The sequence below is a fragment of the Podarcis raffonei genome, chromosome 9, assembly GCF_027172205.1.
Source record: "Podarcis raffonei isolate rPodRaf1 chromosome 9, rPodRaf1.pri, whole genome shotgun sequence".
NCBI lineage: Eukaryota > Metazoa > Chordata > Lepidosauria > Squamata > Lacertidae > Podarcis > Podarcis raffonei.
The window spans coordinates 5,454,828-5,481,986 of record NC_070610.1 but is presented as its reverse complement, the minus strand read 5'-3'; the positions used below and the strand labels follow the sequence as shown (position 1 = coordinate 5,481,986).

At 45.8% G+C, this 27,159-nt stretch overlaps 1 protein-coding gene across 1 annotated transcript; it reads right to left on the bottom strand.

Annotated features, from left to right (window-relative positions):
• Positions 1–7,465: 7,465 nt before the first annotated feature.
• On the bottom strand, positions 7,466–8,970 carry ADRA2C (adrenoceptor alpha 2C). Its single transcript, XM_053403104.1, has one exon. The coding sequence runs from the start codon at positions 8,968–8,970 to the stop codon at positions 7,645–7,647; it is 1,326 nt and encodes a 441-aa protein (XP_053259079.1). The 3' UTR covers positions 7,466–7,644.
• Positions 8,971–27,159: the final 18,189 nt, after the last annotated feature.

Sequence of the window (27,159 nt, the reverse complement as noted above, 5' to 3'; positions counted from 1 at the left end):
GATGAGGAAGCCTCTATAGTCAGGTTACATACAGTCCACTCAGGAGGCCCACCTCATGACAAACACCAGGAATAACCACCTAGGTTCCTAAGCAGGTTGTACACGCTATGATTGGCAACAGGTAAAGGTGTCCTAGTGATCGAAAAGGGTGCCAAAAGGGACTTGCTACTTTACTGTACCATGATAAGGAATCAGCCCTGCTGGGGTGACTGGTTGGCAAACCTGCACATGTATTTTTCCTTTCAGAATGTCCTCCAGCCAGATGCTGTTCATTAAAAGCTTTGGCACATGCGTGGTTAGTTGCTTCCTCTGACCTCAGGTTGAGCTGCTTGATCAGGAACTTGATGGGTGCAGAGGAACTTGATGTGTACAGAGACACTGCCTCTTGTTCACTAAGCTTCTTTGGACAGTGAGGGACTCGCCCTTCTCCTTTCTCTAGGGTGTTATTCCCTGGATTCAAACCAGTGACATCTAACATGTAAAATAACCTGCTCCATAGCCTAAAGCACTTCCAGCAAATCCTATGCTCCTGGCCCCTGAGAGTGTGTTTTGGGGGCAGGGGGTGAGCAAAGACAGTGGCGTAGCGTGGGTTGTCAGCACCCGGGGCAAGGCAAGCGCTCAGCGCTGCGCTGGGCGGCCGCTGCACTGTCCCTCCCCCAGATAGTCCCTCGCTCTCTCTCCGCACCGCACCGCACACCTGGCACCCACCCCCTCCACAGTGGGCGGCGACCCGGCGGTTCAGATCGGATTCGCACAGCCAGCACTGCAGTGAGAGAGAGTGAGCCAGGTAGGGGCAGAGAGCTGTGAGTGCGAGCACACACACCCAGATGTTGCACCTGGTGTGGCCGGCCCCCCCTGCCCCCACGCTACGCCACTGGGCAAAGAGATTGTCATGGACTGATTGGACACAGAGGAATGGTGGGAAGAGCCAGCTGGGGAACCACCAAGGGAAGAAGGCTCAGAGCCAGAAGACTGATGGTGGGATGACGATGAGTGGTCAGAAGAAGAAGATGACAGGGAGGAGGTGTCGGAAGCTGAAGAGGTAACAGGGCTTAGTAAGCTGGGAGAGTCTGTGGCAGAGACAAGTCCAGAATCGGAAGCAGAAGCTGAAGCAGGAGAGGTGGGAGGCCAAGAGACAGAGATGAGTCCGACTGGTGAAGAGGCATGGGTGTCTCTTCTTCCTGCTCTTGGTCTCCCAGAGCCAGGAGAGGCATGAAGAGGCTGAAGAAGAAATTAGCTTCACACAGGCGCAGTCTCAGATTGCTTGAGAAAATCCCTGGAGAGGAGGGGACAAGCAGCTGTGGGGAGGCAGGGACCTTCAGTCTCAGCAACTGCTTCATAGGGGCAAGACCTGCTGGAGATGAACTGCTCTGCTCACTAGGTCTGACACTTCTGTGCAGATCCTGTTTTGCTAATAAAGAATTAACTCCAATTTGCTCAGTGTAATTTACTGCTGGCTCACTCCTGACAGAGATATATGTCCCCCATGTGCTATCACAGAGCAGTTCTGCTCTGTGGTTCAGATCCTAGGAGTTCGCTCTCTTATGTCCTGATGTGACTGTTTTCCCCACCAACCATCCAATGAGTAGGAGTAGGCTTATATTCCTCCTCTTCCCTCAAGTAGGGTTTGATTTCTGTCTTCTGCTTCTCAACCGCATGCACGGTGCATGAGTCACTTGTGGCAGCTGTTGGCATGGGCCTGTGACTTCTCTTTTTGCACATCCTGATGTGGCCCTTGACTGCTTATCAAAGTAGTCTTACCCTCCCTCTTGCACCCATCTCAGGAGGGTTGTATGGGCTTTCTGCAGATATCCTGCCCAGAAAGCTATGTGGGTGCTGTGCTGGGTATTATTTCCTTCCTGCTCTTTCTTCAAGTATTTAAAAAATACATATGGGCATGTAGATTGGGAGGCATGCATGCCCTGGCTCCACCTCAAATGTCCCCACATCTGCAAGTCACACCTGCTCCATCCCCAACATGTCCATAATGGGTGGGAAGGTCTGAAGGGGGGTCATAAGCACGTTCAGGTGACTTAGAAGCCTCTCACAATCCTGGATAAAGCTGGGATCTTGATTGGAGGGAGGCTTCTAAGCATGCTCACTTGACTGACCTTAGAAGCCCACTCAGTGCTTATTATACATACCACCATGTGTGGCTTAAAAATAGAAATCGGGTGGCCAAAACGGAACTTAATACTGTAAAGGTATTCAAAAAAAGCTAAAGGACACCATCTAGTCATCCATTTCTTCATTAGAGACTGTGGGTAAAAGCCTCAGCGCCTAGGGCTTGCCGATCGAAAGGTCGGCAGTTCGAATCCCCGCGGCGGGGTGCGCTCCCGCTGCTCGGTCCCAGCGCCTGCCAACCTAGCAGTTCGAAAGCACCCCCAGGTGCAAGTAGATAAATAGGGACCGCTTACCAGCGGGAAGGTAAACGGCGTTTCCGTGTGCGGCTCTGGCTCGCCAGAGCAGCGATGTCACGCTGGCCACGTGACCCGGAAGTGTCTGCGGACAGCGCTGGCCCCCGGCCTCTTGAGTGAGATGGGCGCACAACCCCAGAGTCTGTCAAGACTGGTCCGTACAGGCAGGGGTACCTTTACCTTTACCTTTACCTTATTTTATGGAAGGTGAGAGAAATGTTACAAGTTTGTGCTGGACTCCAATATAAGGTTCCTGAAAACCGAAGAATGGTCCCCAAGGTGACCCTGAGACATTACGCATGTGCAGTAATATCCAGGGCCCTATGGCTGCTGAAGACTGCACAGACCAAATCAGGCTCCCCACACTGCCCCCAGATGACTGTGATGCCTCCAAAATCCCATTAAAATTTTTCCTTCAGTGGAATTCACTAGCAGCCTTCAAACTTTGTACATTTGCAAGAGACAGGGTGGCCCTGTTAAATTTCCTCCTCATATCTAGGGCATTATTCACCTCTGAGCATCATTTTTGTCTGGTTTTCATAGTCTGAGACTATTTTTGTGGCCTTGGTCTCCACTTAGACTGGTAATGCCAACTTCACTTGTTGACTCTCTTTCTTACACTTTTCTGTAACCCAGTGATGTTGTTGATCATGAAGCATCAGTACAGGTGTAATAGCTTCTCTGAAGGCCCCTCCCCATAGTCCCCACACCACATAGGAAGGTTTAAAAAACTGTTTTGCAAAACAGACAATCTGTCATCCTAAAGATATCAGGAGTCTTGCACCTGCCTCCCCCTCCACTCCTTTCAGATATGGAGTGGCTGGCTAGTTGTAATTTTTAATTAATGCTCAATAAAATTTGTATGACTTTATTTTTATAACTGATTCCTATCATTACTTAGCAGATTTTGGTCAAAGATCCTTTGAACACAGCAAACACATAAAACAGCACCAGACCTGCTTCTAAACTTATTAGAGGACTGACGCTGCCTTTGTTTTTAATCACCAACAACCAAGGCAAAAGAGCATCAAGTCTGATGCTGCACATCTTTTTGAAATCATTACCTATACAGAACAGATTTACTGCAGTTCCCAAATAAATACCTAACTTCTCCCCTACTTTCTCATCTTCCATCATCAAGTAATTTTCCTGAAGAAGAATGGTCCATAATTCTGGATCCATAGGGACACATACAGGTGGCAATATGAAGCTAGAATTGCACAAATGATATAAAACGTAAAATATCAAATCTTGCCCTTTCTGAAAGAATGGATTTGCACATTATATTTTGACTCTACTACAGAGAGAAATAGATACACTGTACATCTCAAGAGATATACCTCCTTTCAAGTGCATCAGATAAACAGAAATTCCATGGTTATTAAAGTATTTGGCTGCAATTACTGACCAGCCTCTCCTTCTTAGGAAAACAGCTTCTTAAGAGTGCAGAATGGTCAGTTGCAACAGTATGACATTCTTCGAAAAGGCTATGAAGTGGTACGTACATTACCATGAGCAAATAGCAAAGTTTAAGGCACATATCAAGTTGTAAAACCATTTGTTTTCATGTGAAAACCATAACAAGTAACGTGCTTGAAAAGCCTTCACAAAACTCTACAAATTTTGACATTTCCAGTTTCTAATATAAGAGCATCTGAACAAAGACATTTTGTTTCTGGCTTTGGTTGTTTTGGAAATCACATCATTGATTTGGATGACACAGTAGCTAATCTCCTGCCCATAACATACGTAAACGTTCCTTATAAGGTTGCATATGCCATCTTGAAATTATGTACCTGGTAACTATTTTGCAGAAAACAAGATTTCTGTATTTTAATCATCTGTTACCTACTTAGATGCTAAGCATCCTTCTACCTGGTCCTAAACATCTTTTATTGGAACTGAGGCTGCAATCCTATACCAATTTACCTAGGAGTAAACCCTATTGAACTCAATGGTGTTGACTTCTGAGTAGACATGAATTTTATTTCACTGTAAATTCCATTGATTTTGGTCATTTTCTTTTCAAGTCAATGTGTCAAGGACTATAATATAAGATGCTTCCTTCATATACCAATGCATTTTGTTTATCTTTTGATAGCAGGCAACAGTGAACCTGCTCTAAAATTATTCAATACCCTTTTCCATCAGGAAAGGAATGGTTTCATATTAATAGAATTATTTTACACTATCAGCACTGTCCAATTTTTCCTTTTTTTTAATCAAGCTACCAAAACAATATTTTAAAAAACTCCAAAACAAACCCATTCTGAAAACTTAGGTGATCCACAGCAAGAGGAAAGAACCATCAAAAATCTCTTTGTTGAATCTTATGAAATTTCCTGGTTTTAGTTAGCAAATGTTTTGAAACAACCAGGATTATTGTTTCCAAACCAATCCTATTTCACAAAAGCAGAAATCCTGGGACTTTGATTCTTCGTGGATTTGCACCTACACAGTTGTATTCAGTGTTTTAGTTAACAGGAACTTAGCAATTATGAACGTATAAACTCTAGACTCATTTACTCTACCATTTTTTATAGGTTGAAGTTAACATTAATTGATACCTTCACTGATTTAGACATTTTGACCCACCCTTGTGAATGCTTTGGCATGTGTGTTGGTTCATCTTTCCCCACATCCCCCAAAATACTCAAAAGTTTGGGGCTAAGTATACTCTTTAAGTTGTAAGACTAGTTCAACCCTTCAAAATCCACTGAAAATGGCTGCATTGTTTTTAACACAAACATAGTAAGAATCAGAGTTAACTTAGGAAATGTAAATATGCAATGGCCTACTTCCTTAAAAAAGAAAAGCCAAAACTCATTGCGGAGCAAAATGAAATGATAAACATTCCAAATCACTTAATAACTTACACATATATTTAAAATTCATTATGTTCTGACAGGTGCTCCTTACAGATGACTCCCCTCTTCATTTTCCTTCAGCAAAATGTTTGCTCAATGACATTACCAGCATGTGAAATTAGCTACTTAGTTTAATGACTGTTGTGACCTAAACCTGAAGTAACATATCCTTGTACTAACTGTTACTCATTCAAGAGGGGCCTTCATGGCTATCTGAACATCTCTATTGAAACAATGTGCAACAGATGTTAGACGTTGGATAAAGAAAGAGTGGTGGGAGCTATTGACCCATTGCAGCCTCTCCACCATAAGACTAGAAGCCTCTATGGATCACTCAGCTACAGGCATGTGACTGTGCACACAATATTCCCTGCCCCCACCCCAAATGAGAAAGACCTGGCACACACAAAACAATCATGTGTTTTTGTCTCACTTCCTTCCTAATGCCCCTTGAAATCAAGACACTTGCTTGCTGTGCTACTGCAGTGCAGAAGGAAAACCCACAGAGCCCCACCCACCCAAGGGTTCTATCCCTGCAGGGTTCTATGCAGTGATGCTGCCCAATTGTGTGCCATCCTATCCCCCAGTGGCGTAGCATGGGGGGTGCAGGGGGGGCCCGGCCGCACCGGGCGCAACATCTGGGGTTAGGGCAAATCCACGGGTTAGGGGGCGCAAATCCATGGGTTAGGGGGCGCAAATTACTTGCCTTGCCCCGGGTGCTGACAACCCACGCTACGCCACTGCTATCCCCTTTCTGAGGTGCTCAGTAAGTGGAGAGGATCAGCAGCCTGGACCTATACAACTTTGTATTTGAGGCCTCCTGTGGTGCAATGGGTCAGCGCGTCTGGCTCTTAACCAGAAGATTGGTTGTTTGAGCCCATCCAGGATTATTGCATTGCAGGGAATTGGACTAGATGTCTCTCGGGGTCCTTTCCACTTCTACAATTCTATTTCCTTTCCCCTCTGATTCCCCATAACTTCATTCGCTCCATCATAGTGGAGCCTTCTTGTCCATATAATTTTTGGCCCATTCTGAGGAAGGAGAGAAGCGGGAAGTGGGTTGTAGCAAAGTCTTCGTGCTTCTTCATGGATAAAGAAAAAGGCTGTACTGAGGTAAGCTGGGCAGGGTTGAGTGCAAGGCAACAATATGTTTATGGAAATCAGGTGGGTGCTACAAGGACAGGTGGGGGAAGAACAGCGCACTGCCCAAGGAAGCAGAACAGCTATAGCAGAAATCCATTTATTTCAGAGGAGAAACTGAGAAGCAATATAGATCTGGCTCAAGGATAGATTTGATTTGGGCAGCTCAAGATGCCAGCCTTATTCAATTAAGTTTAGTCAAATCTGAAAGAGTTGTTTACTATGGAAAGGCCTGAAGACAGATTTGTTCTTCTCTCTTCGGAAGAAGTGATATGCCTAATATAATCTAGCAGGTTTCCCCTTCAATTTACAGACCTTTTGCCACAGTATATTGTGGGTGAGAGAGCAAGCCTCTGAAATCCTCCTGGAAATGGTTTAGCTATTAATGGCTGGGCTGAGAGTACCTTCTCTGTGTACTCTTTGGTAGTTAAGAAAATTTATAAATTATCTGAGAAAATAGTTTGTCACTTGTAAAACGGATTAGAAATTTTAAGCTGTATACAAATAAATAACCAACCAACCAACCAACAGACAAGCAGAACAAGGGCACCTTAATTGGTTTTGGTTATTAAAATGACTGTTGTTGGGTGTTGTTTCTTTTTTAAAGAAATAGTTTGTCACAAGACGCCAAGTCTCTGGAAACCCAATTTCACCTGAAATCAGGCATACCATCACATTCTGTGGGAAAGGCATCTATAAGGAAATCTGCTCTGTGGCTAGAAGCCCCTCAGCCCTCCCTATGGGGGTGGGAGATACAAAGTAGATTCTGGCACAGAGATGTGGGAACCTGTGGCGCTCCAGACATTGCTGGGCTACAATTCCCCTCTTCCCTGACTGCTGTTCATGCTGGTGGAGAACAGTGGGAGCTGGAGCACAGCAACATCTGGAAGGCCATGTTCATTCCCAGCCCCTTAGGGAATCACTCAGCAGGGAAGAGAAAGGTCACCTCAGTGTAAAACCACAATTCAGCAAGGTTTACAACTGATTAGAAACATTTATTTAGAAAAAGAAAAGTTAATATTCTCCTTTAGCAGGATATAAATCATTTCAGGTATAAAAGACTGTCAATGCCTGACAGGGAGCGCAGGCTCGCTCCTTTCCCCCTCTTCTCCTCCTCCAGTAAAGCCAGGCTCCGTCTTGGGGCAAATCCAGCCCTGAAGACCAAGTTCTGGCCCCCTCTTTGTGCAGAGGCCAGGGGAGCCCTTTCCTGCCCCCCGGAGTCAGTGCAAGAAGGGCAGCTTCCTCTCCCTCCTCCTCCTCCTGGTCCTCCCGAAGAGAATGTGCTTGAAGGACCTGCGGAAGTCCTGGTTGAAGATGGTGTAGATGACGGGGTTGAGGGAGCTGTTGCAGTAGCCGATCCAGAAGAAGAACTTGAAGAGCGCCTCGGGGACCTCGCAGGCCTCGCGGCAGATGCCGTACAGGCTGTAGCTGAAGAAGAAGGGCGACCAGCACACCACGAAGACGCCCATCACCACCGCCAGCACGAAGGTGAAGCGCTTCTCGCGCGCCTGGCTGGCCGCCGCCTTGGGGCCCACGCTGCCCGCGCGCTGCCGCCGCCGGTGCGACGAGAAGAACTCCAGCGAGCGGCTGCTGGAGCGCGACAGGCGCCCGCTCGACGCCGCCTTGCACGACGCCGACGCCAGGGGCCGCTTGGCCCGCGCCCCGTCCCGGCTCCGCCGCCTCCGGCTCTCCAGGGTGCTGCTCTCGTCCAGCTCCACGTCCTGCAGCTCCGCCGCCTCCTCCCAGCGCGCGCCGGGCCACGGGCCCTTCTCCCGGGGCGGAGAGCGCAGCGACATGAAGCCCCGGCCGCCGACGGAGCGGGGCGCGCCGTTCTCGGCCTGGGGCGCGCCGTCGGGCCCGGGCCGCTTCTCGGAGAGCGTCCTGGTCCTGAGCTTGGCCACGCGGTAGATGCGCACGTAGACCAGCACCATGATGAGGCAGGGCGCGAAGAAGGAGCCGACGCAGGAGGAGAGGATGTACCAGGTCTCGTCGTTGAGCTGGCACGTGGCGGGCGCCTGGCCGGGGGGCTGCCAGTACTTGGAGACCAGCGGCGGCGAGGAGATGAGCGCCGAGAGGAGCCAGACCAGCAGGATGATGCCCTTGATGCGCCGCGGGGTCCGCTTCTGGTTGTACTCCACCGCCTGCGTGACCGACCAGTACCTGTCCAGGCTGATGGCGCACAGGTGCACGATGGAGGAGGTGCAGAAGAGGACGTCCAGCGCCAGGTAGATGTTGCACCAGGCCTTGCCGAAGTGCCAGGCGCCCATCAGCTCGTTGGCCAGCGAGAAGGGCATCACCAGGGCGGCCACCAGGATGTCGGCGCTGGCCAGCGAGACCAGGAAGAGGTTCTGCGGGGCGCGCAGGGCGCGGCTGGTCAGCACCGCGATCACCACCAGCACGTTGCCCACGATGGTGAAGACGATGAGGAAGCCCACCACGGCGGCCAGGCCGGCCACGGCGCCCGGGGAGTAGGCGGGGGGGGGCGAGAGCGGCGCCCCCAGGGAGCCGTTGAGGGGGGTCGCGCTGCTGTTGGGGGGAGCCTCCATGGCCCGGGCGAGGCGGGCGCGGCACTAGGGAGACGCCGCCGCCGCCGCCACCCCCCGCTGGCTCCCCACCTTAGCCCGGCCGGCGCGCGCTCCCCCCGCCGGCCCCGCCATCCCGGGGAGAAGGGGGCGCCCCCGGACCCCTTCCCGGAGCAGCGGCGCTTGCCTGCCTGCCTGCCTGCCTGCGCGCCCCGGCAGGCGGGGACTCCCTCGCCCTCTGCTCCTCCGGGCGCGCGGCGCTCCTGGGGCGGGAGAGGCGGCGTGGCGCGGGCTGCTGGCCGGGCCCCCGGAGCCGCGCTCGCTCCTCCCGCCGGCCGGCGCCTCTCTCCCGGGCGCCCAGCGCACTGCCGGCTGCTGCGGACGGCGCCCCACGCTGCCTCGAGCATGCCCAGTAGCGGCGGCGGCGGCGGCCAGGCACGCTCCCTCACGTGCGCCAGACGGGAGGGGCGGCCGAGGAGCCCGACGGCGCCCGCCGCGCCCTCCCTCCGTCGCAGGGGCTCCCCGGAGCGCGCTCCTGCCCAGCATGGACGCGCCCCCCCTGTCCTGGCCCTCGCGGGGCGGGCGAGTGGGCGGGAGAAGCGCGGGAGAAAGCGCGCCCGGGAGCCGCGCTCGAGGGCAGCAGCCTCGCCGTAGGGATGGCGGAGGCTCCCCGGAGGAAAGCAGGCGGGACCTGCAGGTGGCGGAGGAGGAGACCCCGGAGAGAAACCCTGCCCCCCCCGCAAGGGCGCGCCCGCGGGGCTGGCTGACTTGTAAGGCCTTCGCTTTCTCATCCAGCTGACCAAGAGTGGGGGGGGGGGGGAGAGAAACGCGACGGCAGCACCGAGAAGCTGCCCAGCTGGAAACCAGAAGGGAGGCCCCGTCAGTTAGCTGCTGCCCCGCCCGGCCTGTTTCCGCTGGTGCTGCGGAGAGCAGCGAGGTCCCCGGGCAACCGAGCAGGGAAGTTGGCCTGGGACGTTGTGTGGCTTGGATGCTTTCCAGGCAACTGTCGAGGGTGCGCAGATGGACCTGTTCTGAATGCATCCTTGAGAGCAGCGCAAGGGACAGGCCTCTCAAGGGCTGGAAAGGGCTCCCCAGCTCCTTCCTTAGCAAAGCTGGGGAGGCGGAAGGGCTGGTGGATGCACAAGGTGAAGGATTTACCGTATGTGGATCAGGGGTGAAACTAGGCTTCAAGGAAGCTGTTGATTCAGCTGGCCACAGCCTTGATGATGAAGCAATCCAGGATGCCTTGGTGCAGCCTGGATTTCCCTGGTATTTCCCTCTTTTATCCCACTTAAAATCAATAACAGCACACCAACAGTCTTCTAAGAAGAAAATAGTTTACTCGCAGTTCACATTCAGTAGCAATCTGGAGGCAGGCTTATGTTGCAGTCATAGGTACATTTTGTGTGTGTGTTTGTGTGTGAACAATGGAATCTGAGTCAGACCTCAGGCTTGAGAACTAGCCACATCTCTGTAGAGATTGCAGTGACAAGATGGACTAGAGCAGGCATAGGCAAACTCGGCCCTCCAGATGTTTTGGGGTACTACAATTCCCATCATTCCTGACCACTGTTAGCTAGGGATCATGGGAGTTGTAGTCCCAAAACATCTGGCAGGCCGAGTTTGCCTGTGCCTGGAGTAAGAAAGATGGCGGCATGACCAGCCCTTTTATATAAGTTACACCCATCTCTTCCTGGCTGCACCCATAGGGGGCGTGGCTCCGGCAGGTTTAACAGGAAGTTCTCCCTGTTGGATCCACATTCTGCTGGCTGCCCATTCTAGCAAACAGGAAATGCTGGACTTGACTGCTCTTTCTGGATACCCCACAAGTGAAAGGGTAGCAAGTGGCAGCGGGCTGTGAGCAGGATCAGGGGAAGGGGACTATTTGAGGCAAAATGTAGTTGTATAAGCCAAATTCATTGGCCTTTTCCAAAGAAAGACAAGCAAAACCACTCCATGGTGAAAGCATTGGTGCAGAACACATGGAAAATGTGATGGATCAAATGCCAGCAATTTCAGATTTGAGCAGCTGCCTTAGGATCTTTGCCCCTCCTCCCCACATCTTTGTTAACAAGCAGTGTGATCAGAATACTGCAAGTTGAATATAGATTGAACATAGATTTGGAAGCCCACTTGTGTTCCAGAACAGGTAGAAAATTCTGCATGCAAGACATGTCCCACTTTGTCAGTTTCAATTCTCCTTCCATGGAACAGCCAGTTGGAGTTCTTGCGAGGCTAGATGAGATAATGGATTTGTAATGCGGTTCTCACACTGCATAAATAACCTGTGGGAATTAATAATCAAAGCTCTAGTGAGACAGTGTTCTCCCACCACCACTGTATTTGCTTAGGGAGGTTTTGTGGGACTTTGTTGAAGAACCTGGGAAGTAAATCCCCAGAGTTCCAGAGGGCATCATGCGCTGTGCGACTGGCAGACATTCTTACAGCCTGTTTGTTCCAGTTCAGATCAAAATTCCACTGACTTCTTTAAGGTGCTTTTAGACTGAATTTGTTTCAATGCAGCACATAGCTTAATCCATTTCCTTAGGGCACTGAGTGACACAGAAAATTAATCAGGGATATGATTACCTGCTTTAAAATCCATTTTAACTCATGAGATGAATCTGGGGGCTTCATTTTGTTCTCAACTCTTAAATAAGTTTGAAGAAGAAGAAGAAGAAGAGCTTTTGAGTCATTGAAACCCCTTTCATGTGCCGAGAGGATGTGAATTAGTAACCTGGAGACAGTAACCTGGATCCCAGCATTTGCAAATGCAGAAGGAGATGCAGTACTCACAAACGCTTACACTGAGCTGCACATAAAGAGAGGCTTTCCAGTTCACATCAATGGGGGTAGCTTTGTTACATCTCCAACGCAGCATGCATCTTTCCTCAAAAATGAAGGTAACAGGAAACTTGTTCACTCTAGAGCTCCATAGAAGTAGCACTACCAGGTAGAGTCTACCTTTTCTTCTGCTATCTATCCGAAAGCAGGCTTCACCTTTGTGGAAAGCTTCACTGCACAGTAGCAGTCAGCAGAAGTCAGCAGAAAGCATTTCAGGAAAACTGGTTTGTGAGCAACCAGGGTCTGGTGCTCATCCACCATGTCTCTATGAGCAAGATTCAGTTGCCTTCCCTTTCTTCAGAGGAACTTGGGGGGAGCTTTTCCCTGAGAAATGTGAGGGCATTTGGAGGAGGAGGCCTGGAGTGCTGCCTCATGCTGTACATAGGACCAAGAGACATGGGGGGGGCTGAGGGATTTGGGGCAGTGACCTGCAACACCTGTGTCATGTTTGTCTTCCTGAGAATGTGCAAAATTACACCTGCAGCAAGTGCAAGTTGTTTGCCTTGCTGGAAGAGAAGGTACAGCAAATTGAGGCTTGCCTAGCCTCACTTTGAAGCAAAATGAGGAATTGCAACGATGAAGCGGACTATCCTGGAACAGCAAAGCAGAAAGGCTGCCCACCTCCGCCCACCCCCGAGAAGAAGAAGATTGCCCATTGCAGGAGATGAACCCCTGGAGAATCATAACACACACAAGCAGGACTGTCAGGAGCTGCAAACATGATTCCCTCACCTCAGACACCAATTCTGGGCCAGAGGAGCAAGGACAGGAGCTGGAGACCTCAGAATACACTGAGGAGGCTGTGGAAAGTACAGTGTACAGAATGATTCCTGCCACTCTCCAGAGGAAAAAGCAACACATGGCGATGGCAGGTGGTTCACTACTGAGCAGAATGAATAGCACTGGATAGTAGTACAGTGGTACCTCGGGTTAAGAACTTAATTCATTCTGGAGGTCCATTCTTAACCTGAAACTGTTCTTAACCTGAGGACTTTAGCTAATGGGGCCTCCCACTGCCGCCGTGCTGCCGGAGCACGATTTCTGTTCTTAAATAAAGTTCTGTTCTTAAAGCAAAGTTCTTAACCCGAGGTACTATTTCTGGGTTAGCAGAGTCTGTAACCTGAAGCATCTGTAACCCGAGGTACCACTGTACCTGTCACTTACAGAACTCAGCAGGCCCCAGCGCAGACCTCACAGAAAAATACCGCAAGCCCTCCCCTATTAATTTTCCAGGATCCTTGCTTTAATTATCATTATTATAATTACAATGAAGTGTTTTTTTGACACTGCACTGATAGGGAAGTATATTGTGCTATTAGCTGTGGGGACTCTCCGCATGACGTGCTGATGCTATGAATTATAACCATCACATGGTATCCTGGCTCTCCATAGCAAATGACCAGCAAACAGATCATGATTTTCTGTAGCAAATGTAGATACCTTCTGCTATAGCTTAACACTTTGGTTTTAGCATAAATCATTTTTCATTCCTTGGATTAAGGAAATGCTACATTGTAAATCAGCTCAGTGTAATACACCACAGCATAAATCACATATATTTGGTGCTGCATCCTTTACAAGTCTAGACAATATATTTTTGCAACTTCAGACATTTCAAAAGATAATTGATGACAGAAATGAATAATTGAGTAGAGTGTCTCTGTTCTACAAACAATAAATAGAGCAGCATCATAAAATGTGTGGCTTAGGGGAATAAATGGCCCCAGTTTCTCCAGAGTTTGCAGTTCTTACATCCATATATTTTTATTCTTTTAAAAGTAAGTGTGCACCTAGACGGTCAAACTATAGGAAAAGAAGTTCTAAAATGAAAACCACTTCTTCTAGGCTCCTAATAGTTGAGAAGGATTCCATTCTGAAAGACTAGCAGAAGACAGATGGTCAACAGTTTTTAAGATAGTTTAAATAGTATTTGCCATGGAAAAAACTCTACACCATGACATAGCATTATTCGCAGGGCTTTTGGGACTGGAGATGGCTTCCCAGAGGGGTCTATGAAGAAGAAGCAAGGAAGCTCCTGGGCCATGAACAGCTCAGGTAGTAACACTTGCCCACTCTCCTAAATGTTGGCATAAATTCTCTTGCATTTTCATGGGTGAAAAAGGTTTTGTGAAGGGGGAGAATGACCTCTAAGGATGGGAGAATCTAACAGTTTCAGTTTCTCATTACACCAATCTACCAATCTTAAATTCAGTTCTCCATGTAGTTTCTCTCTCTCTCTCTCTCTCTCTCTCTCTCTCTCTCTCTCTCTATATATATATATATATATATATATATAATGTTCACCAGCATTTTAGTGTGCATTTCTCCCAATATACACATTTTAATGCAAATTTGCCAAATGTACAATTTTTTTTGCAAACAATTTCCCCCTAATATAATGCATTTTTGTATGTTGCTTTAACTAATAGATGCATTTTGATGCCCACTTTTACCCTGCTATGTGAATTTTTGTACACATTATTTGGCTGGAGAATTGCACTTTAAAATTCAGAGAACTGTGAATTAAGTTTGCCTATTAAGTGTGAACCAAATGGAATTTCTTTCCCCTCCCTAAGTACTCCATCTCTATTTTTAATGTAAAGTTTATGCAATAGTCCTGTATGCAAGTAAGTAATATTTTTTCCAAAAATAATTGTTATTACTATAAACTTATATATATTGAGTATTGAGCCTTTTGTCAGGTACTTGATTAATTGAAATGACAGTAACAAAGCATAAGCTAATGTTAGAGAGTCATGGATGGAGAACCTGTGATTAGGGACGATGGCAGTGGGAGTCCGACAAGAGGTGGAATGCTACAGGTTCACCACACTTGCTCCCCATCAGTCTGATTTTTGGATATTTAACTAAACCGGCTGAGCCAAAAGGAGTGCAGGCATTTTGTGAATATTTTCTTCCACAAAATGCATTCCACCACATTCAAAATCCCCAACTGTGCAGAGGTCCTGACAACACAGAACACCAACACATACGCATCCGAATGCAAGTAGGCCCCCTGCATTGAGAGGCCAGATCCATCAGTGTGCATGTTATAAAAGGTGGAGCAGCAGCACAGCTTCACTCATGTTATCCATGTATAGTTTCAACTCCCAAGTAACGTCTATGAAGGCCTTGAATCTTTCCAAAATTGGATTGCTTAAAGTCCCGTTGAAGCCCGTGGACTTTAAGGTCCCTCTACACACACAGACACATCAGCAAAAGTTTCTGCAGCAGTTGTGTGGAGGAGAAATAGTTGGATCTTCTGTTACTATGGAGACAACAGCAGTCAACATGCTCTAAGCTCCATGGTATTTTATATGGGCACCTCCAGTCACCATGGAAACAGATGTCTCTAAATCTTCTCAGTATTGTTAGAAGAAAAGAATGATTTCAAGGACGGTATGGAATCAATCTGATTGGTGAGCAACACCTTCTATACAGGGATCTCAAATATTTTTCTGCTTTGAGACTGCAGGGATATAATGAGAAGGAAAAGGAAACACCAAGTCAAACCTGGAATGCCCCTCGTGATTGATGTGCTAATGTGCTACAGAGACAAGATGAAATGACAATGTCTTGTGTTAAGTTCTTTTAAGGGGAGGTGTTTGAGTGTGAGATCTGTTTTACAGAGGGAACGACTGCAAATATGTGGACTCATGTAAGTTGTAAAATTCCTAAAGTTCTAGTTATTGTAGCATTAAAATTGCACTGAAATGTATAATGTGGGCAACATTTCTCACCAGCCACACCTCAACTAATCCAAGGAGGTAAGAGAGGTAAGAGATCTCCTGCAGATCTTAAGGACTGAGCAGGCTCATACTGGCAGAACGTTCCTGAACCCAGGCCATTTAGAGCTTTAACAGTAACAACCAGCAGTTTCAGTTGTGCCTGGAAATGATTCAGAAGCTAGTGCTGCAGACCCTCCAAGTTTCCCTATTTCCCAGGAATGTCCCTGATTTAGAGAAGCCATCCCGGTTTCTGATTTGACCCCAAAATGTCCAATTTTTCCTTAGGACGTCCCTTTTTTCATTGGTGAAATGTTGGAGGGTATGGAGTTATCTGACCCCTGAGCCGTCTGAAGGCAATCCTCTATAGGGAAGTTTTTCAATGTTTAATTATGTTTTTATATATGTTGGAACCTGCCCAGAATGGCTGGGGCAACCCAGTAAGATGTGTGGGGTATAAAGAGTAAAATTTGTCATTATGGAATGGACACCCCTATTTTCATTGGAGAAGTGCTGAGGGGTATGGTATGATACAGCTCTTGTAAGATGTCAGGAGATACCAGGGACCTTTCCACTGGTGTGTGTGGCTGTCCCGTGTAGTGAGCTATCAGAACTGCAGCACCAGTTCTTTCCCAGGCTGATAAGGAAGCCTTCTCAGAACCTGATCTGGTCCTGCTTACTCAGGTCAGGTCATTGGACCCTTCTGCATAGTGTTACCGGAAAAATCCGAGGGCTCCCTTGGACAAAAAGTAAAGACACCAACCAGGATAACTTGGAGCAAAACAGCAGCCTGTAGGCTTGGCCTTTATTGAACTATTGCAACAGGGTGTTCCCCTCACTTGCAAGAGAGAGGAAAGACCCAGAAAAATAGTGTGCAAGGTCTTATAAAAACTTTTTGAAATTCCCCTCCTCTAGGTCAAGCCCACCCCCAGAAACATCATGCATACATTACAGAAAGGAGGGGTTGAGGGAGGAGTTGGTGGTAACCTGAGTGTCTTGTCACCTGGCTAGTTCCTCCTTTCCCCCCTCCCCATGAGTCACTTCCAGGAGACAAAGGGGAGTTTGCAGTTTCCTGCCCCCAGAGGGAAGATCTGATCATTGTCCTTTGTTTCAGTCCATGCTGAATCCACTCCCATATGCAAGTTCTTTGTGATCTTGATTGTCTTCTGTCTGGGATCATCAGGGTTGGCATAGCAACTGGGCAGGGCTCCTGTGGATGTGCTGAGACGGTGAAGAGATTATGGCTGACCAGGAACAAGCCACCCCTCTTTGATAGTTCTTGTCATATGGAGTAAAATAAAATGGAACAGTGCAAATCCGATGTATGGTTGATTTTCTATGAATTTATAACAGAAATGTGGCGTATGTAGTGTGTGAGTGTGTGTGTGTGTGAAGTTTGTACAAACAGAATGATTGGGGTGGGGGGGGTTCCTGCTACAATAGGACAGGGCCATAAATGGTGTCCTGTTTGGGCTGGGGCCTTGCCTGAGGAACAAAGTTTTCCTGACTCCAGTGTTTCTATGTCCCTTGGTACATGCACATGTAGCCAGTGACCAAATGGACTCTTAAACCTTTTAGCTGCATGCTTTGTAAATGTGCCTTTTCAGGTTCTCATCGGGAAGTCAACTCACTGACATCGTTGTACCACAGGGACAGCCTGCACATGGCAGAGAAACAGAAATTCACGAAATGTTATACTCAGAGGAGAACCTACACCCCCAGGACTTGCATGATTCATACTTTTATTAGCTGGTCTGCATGCTTCCTACAAAAATCTGATAAGGTTAATGCAGTGATACAAGGTCTTCTGCGGTAGTATAACGGTCCTTTATCATCCCAGCATTTGGTCTGAAGGATGTAAATGTTAACAAGGTTATGAACCTGGATTCCTTTCTCCTATAACCATGAGTCCATGTGGGATTTTATAAAACAAAAGTAAAATCCCCTAACACTTGGACTGATCATACTGAAAATGAAGTCCCACTCCATACCCTACCAATAATTCAACAGTTGTGCTCTCCACCTAGGTAGTATAATGAATGTATTTGGGACCACTCAGCACTGACCCATATTGTACCCAGCCTGATATTTATTTTCAATCTAATTCCAGCCCGCTACTTATTATCTGTGCCTGTGTTCGGTCATTATTTAAATTTAGGTTGGTCTGGCATGCTCACGGCCACCTCCAGGATTTTAAAAGATCCCTCAGGCTATGCAAATGGAGAATTCTCTCTCACTGCCTCTGCTCTGACCCTCTTGTATGTGAAATTGGCTGTTGAAGCCAGTCTTGGGTCCTGGCAAATCCCCATACTTTCCAACCTTTGGAATTCTTGATGGGGAGACATGTTCATTTTGACCAGTATTAACCTCCACAAGAAGGGAGAGGCACCCTTCCTTAGTCTGGCAAGAGAACCTGGCAACTGGTATAGTCACCTACGGACAGGAGGGAGGGGAGTGAGTTATACGGTCCTTGGGCTTTCCCTCTGCTACTGGCAATTGCTATGCTTTTTGCCAATAGCAGGGATGGCAACCAGTGGCCATTCGATGCTTCCTGCCTACTGTAGCAGTCAGTGCTCTTGTACTAATGCCAGAGATGAAGAGTAGCTTTAATACACAAGACATTTAAAATTGTGATATAGTTAACAGTGACAAAGATTGGCAGGGTTTGGGTGGGAGGGTGCATTTTAAAATACTCTGCTTTAAAAGTGTGACACTCCTAAGTGTTTATAAAAGCTTCTCTAAAGAGACAGAAAATATATTCCTTAGTCGTCTTCTTCATGTATTTTGTGTGAAAAAGACACCAGCAGAAGAAAACAGATTATGTAATGTCTGATCCAAAATACTGATTGATTGCCCAGATCAGTTGAGGTCGCACGGTCCTTCCAAGACTGCAGTCTGCTGCAGTTCAAAACCGAGTGACAGGAGCATCGCACTATGTCTCCTGTGTGGTCCCTAAGGTGAACTGCAAAGCTGTGCAAGATGAAAAGCAGGTCACCACACTTCAGCCCCGTATGAAAAGCCTCCTGTCAGCTGCCTCACCCCTCCAATTGCTCTTTGTGAGAAGTCTAGCGCCCACCTATTTCCTCAAGTGAACCTGCATGGAGTCAGCTTGTTTTCAACCCAGTCTCCAGATTGGCTTGAAGTGAACCAGCCCTGTGAGCAGTTTATCATAAGACTCTGGTTTCGTTTGTATGCCATCACTCAAACCACTTTAGGTTTTTGTTGACATACAAAATTGCAGTCTGGACTACACGCAGACTAATTTATTTCCACATTTGATTTGCAACAGCACGTTTTTAAGATAAGCAGGCTCAGCCCCACTGGATGGGTTGTTTGATTACCTCCCAAGTGGGCTAGTTCTTTGATCAATGCCCTCCCCACCCTGGGTGGAGGTGGTTTTGCCCCCATCTCCCTGGAAGCACAAGTCTCTCAGCATAGGAGCTCTCCTGCTGCTTAGCCAATGAGAAGGTGGCTCCTCACCCCTGACCTTGGTCCAAGGGAGCTGTAGCATGGCATGTATGGTGCCTGACGTCTGAATTACTTCCGGCTGCAAGCCTGAGGGCCAGTGACAGAGAGAAAGGTGGCAGCAACAATAGTATATGCTCAAGACATAAGGTGTTGTTCATTTGGGATTACTGGTTAACCTGAGAAACAGTATTATTCTGATATAATGAACAAGGAATTGTAAAGTCTTTTTACATCTGAGTACAACTCAAGTTATTTTGGCCAAGTTGCAAGAAGCTGCAAAGTTTGCAGGAGAAAGATAAAGGTTGTAGTGTTGGGGTTATGAAGCCCCCAGGTTCGTATGTATGAACACAGCAAAGTAGGTCACAGACAGCTTTAAAGATACACGATGAGTGTCATAGACTCCTGTAACGGTATTTAATGGCTGCTTGAGATTTGTGAGTTTTCCAGAACTCTTCATTTTGCAAGAAACAAAAGAAAAAGAAGATTCATTCCAGGGGAAAGACAAGAAGGGAATAGAAAGTTCTGGTTTCTTTTCCTGTCATTGCACCTTTCTCCTTACATGGTCCTGTGCAGATTCCTGAATATTTCAGTCCCTAAGTTTGCCCATCTGGTGTATGGAACATCATATGGCAGCCTTTTGGGTGGACAAAAATGTCACTAATTCACAACAGTATATGTGCAATCAGGTTATGCTACTGGTCAGGATTTAAAAATTAATTAATTTAGAAAACTGCTGACAGAAAGCAGGAGATTTCAGAATGCTCAGTCTTCTGATAGAAAGTGAGAACAAAGAGAGCAATTGCTCTAAATCTCAAAGAGCTTAGGGGGCAGACAAAACAAACCTTTAGCTTGTAGGTAAGCTCATTATCACTGTTATTGCATAAGTGGCATGGAAACACAAGCTAAGAACTTATTAGCAAAGAGAAACTCTCTGGAACAAGACCTGTCCTCTCCTGTGCTCCCAAAGGCCTTACACCTTTCCTCTGTGCAATAGGAGCTAAACCAACACACACCCCCAATGTATTTTTGTCAACCGTCCTTCACTTGTTCAAATCCCATGCATATAAGGATTTATTGCATGGGATTTATTTCCGAATGACAATTTTTTATCAAAAGTTGAATCTAATGTGGAATCATTTACCACGACTGAAACTTTCAAATGTTATACTGCCTTACAAATGTCAATAAAAGAGGCAGGCAGGCCATCTCTTGGGACTGCTCCAGCTCTACATTTCCTGCATTAAGCCCTGGAGGGGTTGAGCTGGATGAACGCCTTTTCCAGTTGCAGGATTCTAGATGCTGAAGCGGAAGAACGTGAAGGTTGCCTCATCAATGCTGCTGTGTTTTTCACCAGAATTTTACAGAGTAGCTCAAAGTATCTGTGACAGACATTCCCTGAAAAATAACACTATTATGGAGACAGGAAAAACGCACTTGAACCATTTCTCTTCTTTTGACTTCAGTATACCCCCCCCCCAGCATCCCTCAGGTGAAAATAGGGACATTTCTCATTCCTCATCTACTGACTCTCCTCAACCGCCGATTTTTTGACGTTGTCCCCTGCTGCAGAGCATTTCCTATCAGAAGAAGGGTGAGTACACACTAATAGGACACAGCACATATGCCCTCCACCATCCTTAGAAAACCCCTTAATTGCAATGTTATTGTGTTTTACTCTTTGGTAGATGTACAAAAAGGGACACGGGTGGCGCTGTGGCTTAAACCACAGAGCCTAGGGCTTGCTGATCAGAAGGTCGGCGGTTCGAATCCCCGCGATGGGGTGAGCTCCCGTTGCTCTGTCCCTGCTCCTGCCAACCTAGCAGTTTGAAAGCACGTCAAAGTGCAAGTAGATAAACTGGTACTGCTCTGGCAAGAAGGTAAACGGCGTTTCCGTGCGCTGTTCTGGTTCGCCAGAAGCGGCTTAGTCATGCTGGCCACATGACTTGGAAGCTGTACGCCGGCTCCCTCGGCCAATAAAACAAGATGAGCGCCACAACCCCAGAGTTGGCCACAACTGGACCTAATGGTCTGGGGTCCCTTTACCTTTGATGTACAAAAAGAAAAACACACACCAATAAATTAATTTTAGAAAGGGGCAAGGTTAGATGTGGATGCACAAAGCATTAAAAAATAAAATCAAGGCTCTTTGTGCTCTGCTCTGCTCTGCTCCCCGTTTCTTCCAGCCCAGGGCGGCCCTGTCCTATGCCTGCCCCTCAGTCAGCGTATCATGCGAGGTTGGGACATGGTGGTGGCAACCTCGCCTCCTCCTCACCAGCTCTCCAGCAGCTGCTATGAGTTGACGGAAGGAGGCCAGCAGGATGCTCCCGCACCACTGCAGCCGCCACTGCTTGGGACAAGCGCTGGCTCATCTTCCTCCCCAAGCTCAGCGCTGGCGACAGAAATAGGGACATTCCAGGATGAAACCAGAAGCCGGAATGGCCTTCATAATTATGAGACTGCCCCTGGAAAAATCAGGAGACTTGGAGGGGATGCTTCAGTTCCTCTTACTTTTGTCCATTATTTTCAGACATCTGCAGCAGGATGAAATGTGACATAATTAGAAATGGATGGTGATCTTCGCCAGGAATGGGCTTGCTTCAAATAGGTTAATCTCGGCTTGATTCAACATGGGCCCAAAATAAGTTAATATCCGCTAAGTCCCATCTAGAGTGATAGCTTCAGCACACACCTGATTATATTGCTGTGGATGTAATGAGGCCTTAAAGCCTCACCCCAGCTCCTTTTCCTTCCCCGTAATTTATCTGGGAGCAGCATCTTCAATGGACCTTCAGCCTATTGGCAGAATCTTGAATAAATATACAGTGGTACCTCGGGTTCCATACGCTTCAGGTTCCATACACTTCAGGTTACAGACTCTGCTAACCCAGAAATAGTACCTCGGGTTAAGAACTTTGCTTCAGGTTGAGAACAGAAATCGTGCAGCAGCAGTGCGGCGGCAGCGAGAGGCCCCATTAGCTAAAGTAGTGCTTCAGGTTAAGAACAGTTTCAGGTTGAGAACGGACCTCCAGAAAGAATTAAGTTCTTAACCTGAGATACCACTGTAGTTCTCATAGATTGACATCTTAGAGGAATCATTAGGAACTAAATCTCCTGGTACCACACTCGTGATACTGTCCAAGTGATGCCCAGAAGCATCCCAGGTGTAAGAAAACATGGGAAATGTAGTTCCCATGGGTCTTGAAGATTGTGCTAGCTTGGACATCAGAACCAATGGGAATTAGCTTTCCCATGGATCTTTTATGCAATATATTAAGGCAGCCACCTTGTAAATTTGGACTGGAATGGGAAAGGCTTGTGCCAGTCTGAATCCAAACAAGGCCCATGCATTAGATTAAGATGGAACTTGGGTTTTGTTTTTTGAACTGGGGGAGTTGTTGCTTTTTGCACTCCCCAGTTCCAGACTTCAGCACCATCACTAGTTGTTTTCACATATGCAACCCCCCCAAAAAAACCCACCAGTTTTATTCTTTAAGAGTTATGCAGATAAATATTCTGGCAAGTCAAAGATACAGCATATGAGGAATATAAGAGGTGGAGAGTCATTAAATTTCAGTTGTGTCAGTGAAGTGTTCATGACATGCGAGATGAGAAATGAAAAAAGGCAGATTTCAGTTCAGGGCCTGCAGCATGAGTAACTGGTTAAAGTGTGAAGCTAGTGCTAAAAGGCATACTATTAAGTCAGAGATAAGAAAGGAGCGGATGATCTCTGAGAGAACAATTGTTAGTTCTATTTTTGAAATATTTTCATTAGTCACCTTAGGGAGGAAAGTAGGAGCATCTATCTGAAATCTGCAGATGGTACCAAGTCATTCTTTTGTTTGCTTCACCCACTCCTACCTTTGTATCTTTCCTCCTGCCATTCTGTCAAGCCTACTCATCCTTGTCCCAGCCCATGTCCTTGGCACATAGGCCACCCCACCCCCACCCCGCTATCTCAGTCTCTTGAATGCCTCCTAGGGATGAGGGGAGAACTAGAATCCCCTCTTCCATTCCTTTAGTATGGTCTGGGTTTGAGTAGCTCTGCACTCTAGGGGGCAGTGCTTGCCAGTGTGCCAGGGCTCCTCTGTGGACCAACATGGGGGCAAGACTGCCCCAAGAGGGCTAGTGAAGCGTGCTGTGACCACAGCAATAATTGCTAAAACAATTTAGAGATATTTGTGGGATGCGCCTGTGTGTAGATGTGGTTGAGTTCATGTTCATGCAAGTAAGCACACATTATCATAGGTCTGGAACATATACAGGAAGTTACCTTAGACCAAAAGTGTGTTTGTGTATGTATGTCTATGAATTTCTTTGCATTTGTATCCATATACATATGTATTTCTCAAGTAAATATTTATAACCTCTGCCATCCGTAGTGCTAGGCACCCCATAGGGTTTTTTTAATAATAAAACCAGAGAGTACATCCGTGCTATTTTACCTTCCATGCAATATGTGTCTGTACCATGCAATACGCCCCAGAGATTTGCCTTTATTTTAGTCACCCCTTTTATTACTGAAAAGAGTTATCCAGTTTATTGATCATTACAACAAGTATAAACAGAACCAAATAGATGTTAGAAAAAGACAAAAATAATTTTAAGAAATGACATCAGATCAGATACTAGCTTTTGATACTTAAATTTTGAAAGATACTTAAATTTTGAAAGATACTTAAATTATGAAACAAAAAGGAAAATTATGTATAAGATCAATTTAGCCTTATCATGGGGAAATTATGTGCAAAGCAGAAGCGACTATGAAATAATTATCTCAGAATTACAATACAGTGCCTTCATGTCACCTTCCATCAAATAGCATATTGAAACATATTTAAGGGCATTATCTATTACTAGTTTCAGTTTAATAACAAGGCAAAAAAACTGAATTACCATGTTGGATGCTCAAAAAGCATTTGATATTGTAGAGAAGCCTTTGTTAAAAAGCAGTATTAACTACATTTATTTTGAGAACTCAAGTTTGTGAATTAGTTTTCAAGTATTTATGATAGACCCATTCCTAGGGTTACTCCAAGTAATAGATGGTCAGAAACAACATTACTGGAAAGAAGAACATGACAGATTTGTTCCCTTTCGCCAATATTTTTTATTTAGAGTACTAAAATCTGAGCAATAGCAGTAAGAACTAATTAAAGGGATGCCTCTGAGAAATAAAGAAAGTTAACATTAAATGTTGGTGATAGGGTGTTAATGCTATCAGATCCAGTGCTTCTTTAAAAAGTATAGCTAGATTTCCAGTAGTTAAATAAATTAAAGTAGGACATTTTGGGAATAATCATAATACCACAGTCTTTAAAGTTATAGCTTTTTGTAAAAACCCTTGGAAGAAGAAAGTTAATTATTTCTATATATTACTTAGCGGTAGACGTTAAAGAATTTTCTTTGAATTATTTGTGAATCAAAGAGATTGCAACCGAGAACAGCAAGAATTGAATGTAATTCTAAATTGTTTGTGTTTTTACATTATGAATAAATATACCAAAATAAAGGAGAAAATGATAAAGGTATACATTAACAGGATTAAAAGATCTGGACTTGCATGCAAGATTCTATATCAAAACAAGCAAAGGCTCCCTAAATCTGTTCTGGGCTCCACCCAACCCTCTGGATCAGATCTGGGGAGGGTGCAGGGTACATGGGGCTTAAGCAGGGTGAGTTCCATTGCACAAGTATAAATCCTTGCCCTGACAGAACAAACTAGTTGGATAATACCCTTAGAGATTCCTTTTATAGACATTCATATGGTTCAGTAAAAAACACTGGCAAGTAAATATCTTGGCTAATCCTGTAATTCATTCCTTTTATACACGTTGGAAAATGATCCAGCTTAAGTACTGTTATTGTCTCATATGCATCCTTCTAGTTTAATGATTATGTTCAAAATTTTAGATTTAGATTATTAGATTAGATTTAGATTATGTTCAAAATTTTAGATCCAGTTCAAGATCACAGTATATGTTTAAACCTGACAATCGTGTTGGTTCTTAAAATAGAATAGAATACTTTCTACTATGTATAGATATGAATAAAAACTGAGGACAATTTTTTGTTTGAAAACTTTCAATTATAGTGCAACTCCATGCATGTCTTATCAGAAGAAAGTCCCATTGAGTTAAATGGAACTTACTCCCAGGTAAATTATTGGAGGTCATCCTTAGTGAGCAATGTTGGAATACAGTGGTACCTCTACTTGCGGACTTTATCTGTTTTGGGGTGCAATTCGCACCCCAAAAAGTCTGCAACTAGAGCGCCGCTTCTGCGCATGTGCGAGGTGCACAGATCACTTCTGTGCATGTGCGCGTGGCGAACCCGAAGTAAACACTTCCAGGTTTGCCGCGTTCATAAGCTGAAAGTCCATAACAAGAGCAGAACGCAACTAGAGGTACCACTGTACACTGGAGCTTGGTTTGAAAAATTGTTAAGTGTACTTACAAGATACCATCTAAAGTATACAGTACTGGGTTTAATGGCAGAATGGGGAAGGGAAAATGAAAATGCATTTATGGAAAAGGTCAAAGTACTGTGAAATAGAAATAAACGGAGAGCCATAGGTATCCCCATGAATTTTTCTGGGTGACTGAAATCTAAAACACTGGAGCAGGCCAGTTTTCCCACACACAACATGAAAAGAAAAGTGAAGCAAAAGTGTATTTTGCTTCATATCTCAGACTCTACAAATAAATGCTAGAAACGTACCTGTTTAAAAATGTATAATTGTTATAACTTCCCATCAGCAGAGTTGAGCTGTTTGTTGGAAGGAGAAACTGCTTCTTGTTTTTGAATTTTTGTATAGTAGTATGGAGGCAAAAGCTGGTCATAAAAAGGATTCAATCAAATGTGAATTTGAGTGGTATCACAGAATTATGGTTCTTTCACATTACAGTATGCTGTGTGAAATGAAGCTTAGCTCATTCTGCCTATTTAGTAGCTATCCTGGGAGTTCTCCTCTGACAGGCACAATTGGAGGCAAAAAATAGTGATAAGTGCTCAAGTGGACAATTCTTATACTTAGAAGGGGGTATTATTTGAATATTATGAGATTGTTTAACTTTCTTTTTTAAACCACTGCATTGCCAGGAACAACTTTGAATAATAGCAGTTTGATACAAAAAGACACAGCAGTAAATTATAAATAGTAAATTGTATTAGACTACAGTGGAATATAAAAACATTTATAGAATTAAAGGCTCAGTTGTACCAATCCTTCAATACAAAGTACAGTGACATTACTGACTTTCCAATAGATAGAACACTGTTCTCTAAGTATCTGCAGCTATATTTGCAATAAATGTTATGAATTCGGGTAAATATTCTTTTGACTACTTATTTGCAAGAGTAAATAAGTATACTGTTTATGGAATACTGTTATAGTTGCTAAAGCCCAGAGTGCAATGCACTAATATCTGAATTGTGTCAGTAGTATTAGTGCCACTTTTCATAAAATAGCAACTTCTTTGCTTGAGAGCACCTCCATATTTTAAGTATTCAGTGGAAAAGTTGTATTAAGTGGGAAAATACATGTAAGACATGATCTCAATCAGAAAATGGGACAAATTAAAACACTGAATTAAAACAATTTAAAAATTTAAATTAAATTAAATTTTAAAAATTTAAATTGAATTTAAAAAAATTAAAACACAGGGACGTGGGTGGCGCTGTGGGTAAAACCTCAGCGCCTAGGACTTGCCCATCGCATGGTCGGCGGTTCGAATCCCCGCGGCGGGGTGCGCTCCCGTCGTTCGGTCCCAGCGCCTGCCAACCTAGCAGTTCGAAAGCACCCCCGGGTGCAAGTAGATAAATAGGGACCGCTTACCAGCGGGAAGGTAAACGGCGTTCCGTGTGCTGCGCTGGCTCGCCAGATGCAGCTTGTCACGCTGGCCACGTGACCCGGAAGTGTCTACGGACAGCGCTGGCTCCCAGCCTATAGAGTGAGATGAGCGCACAACCCTAGAGTCTGGCAAGACTGGCCCCTACGGGCAGGGGTACCTTTACCTTTAAAACACTGAAACTAAATGAAATGAAAACAAAGGATAGACACACTTACTTCATTTGGGCCCACAGAAACTGAAGGCAAGAAATGTCCATCTAGGCGAAGATGGATTTGTGCATAAGCAGGTTCTGGAAACAACACAGGAAGCCACACTGTTGACCCAAA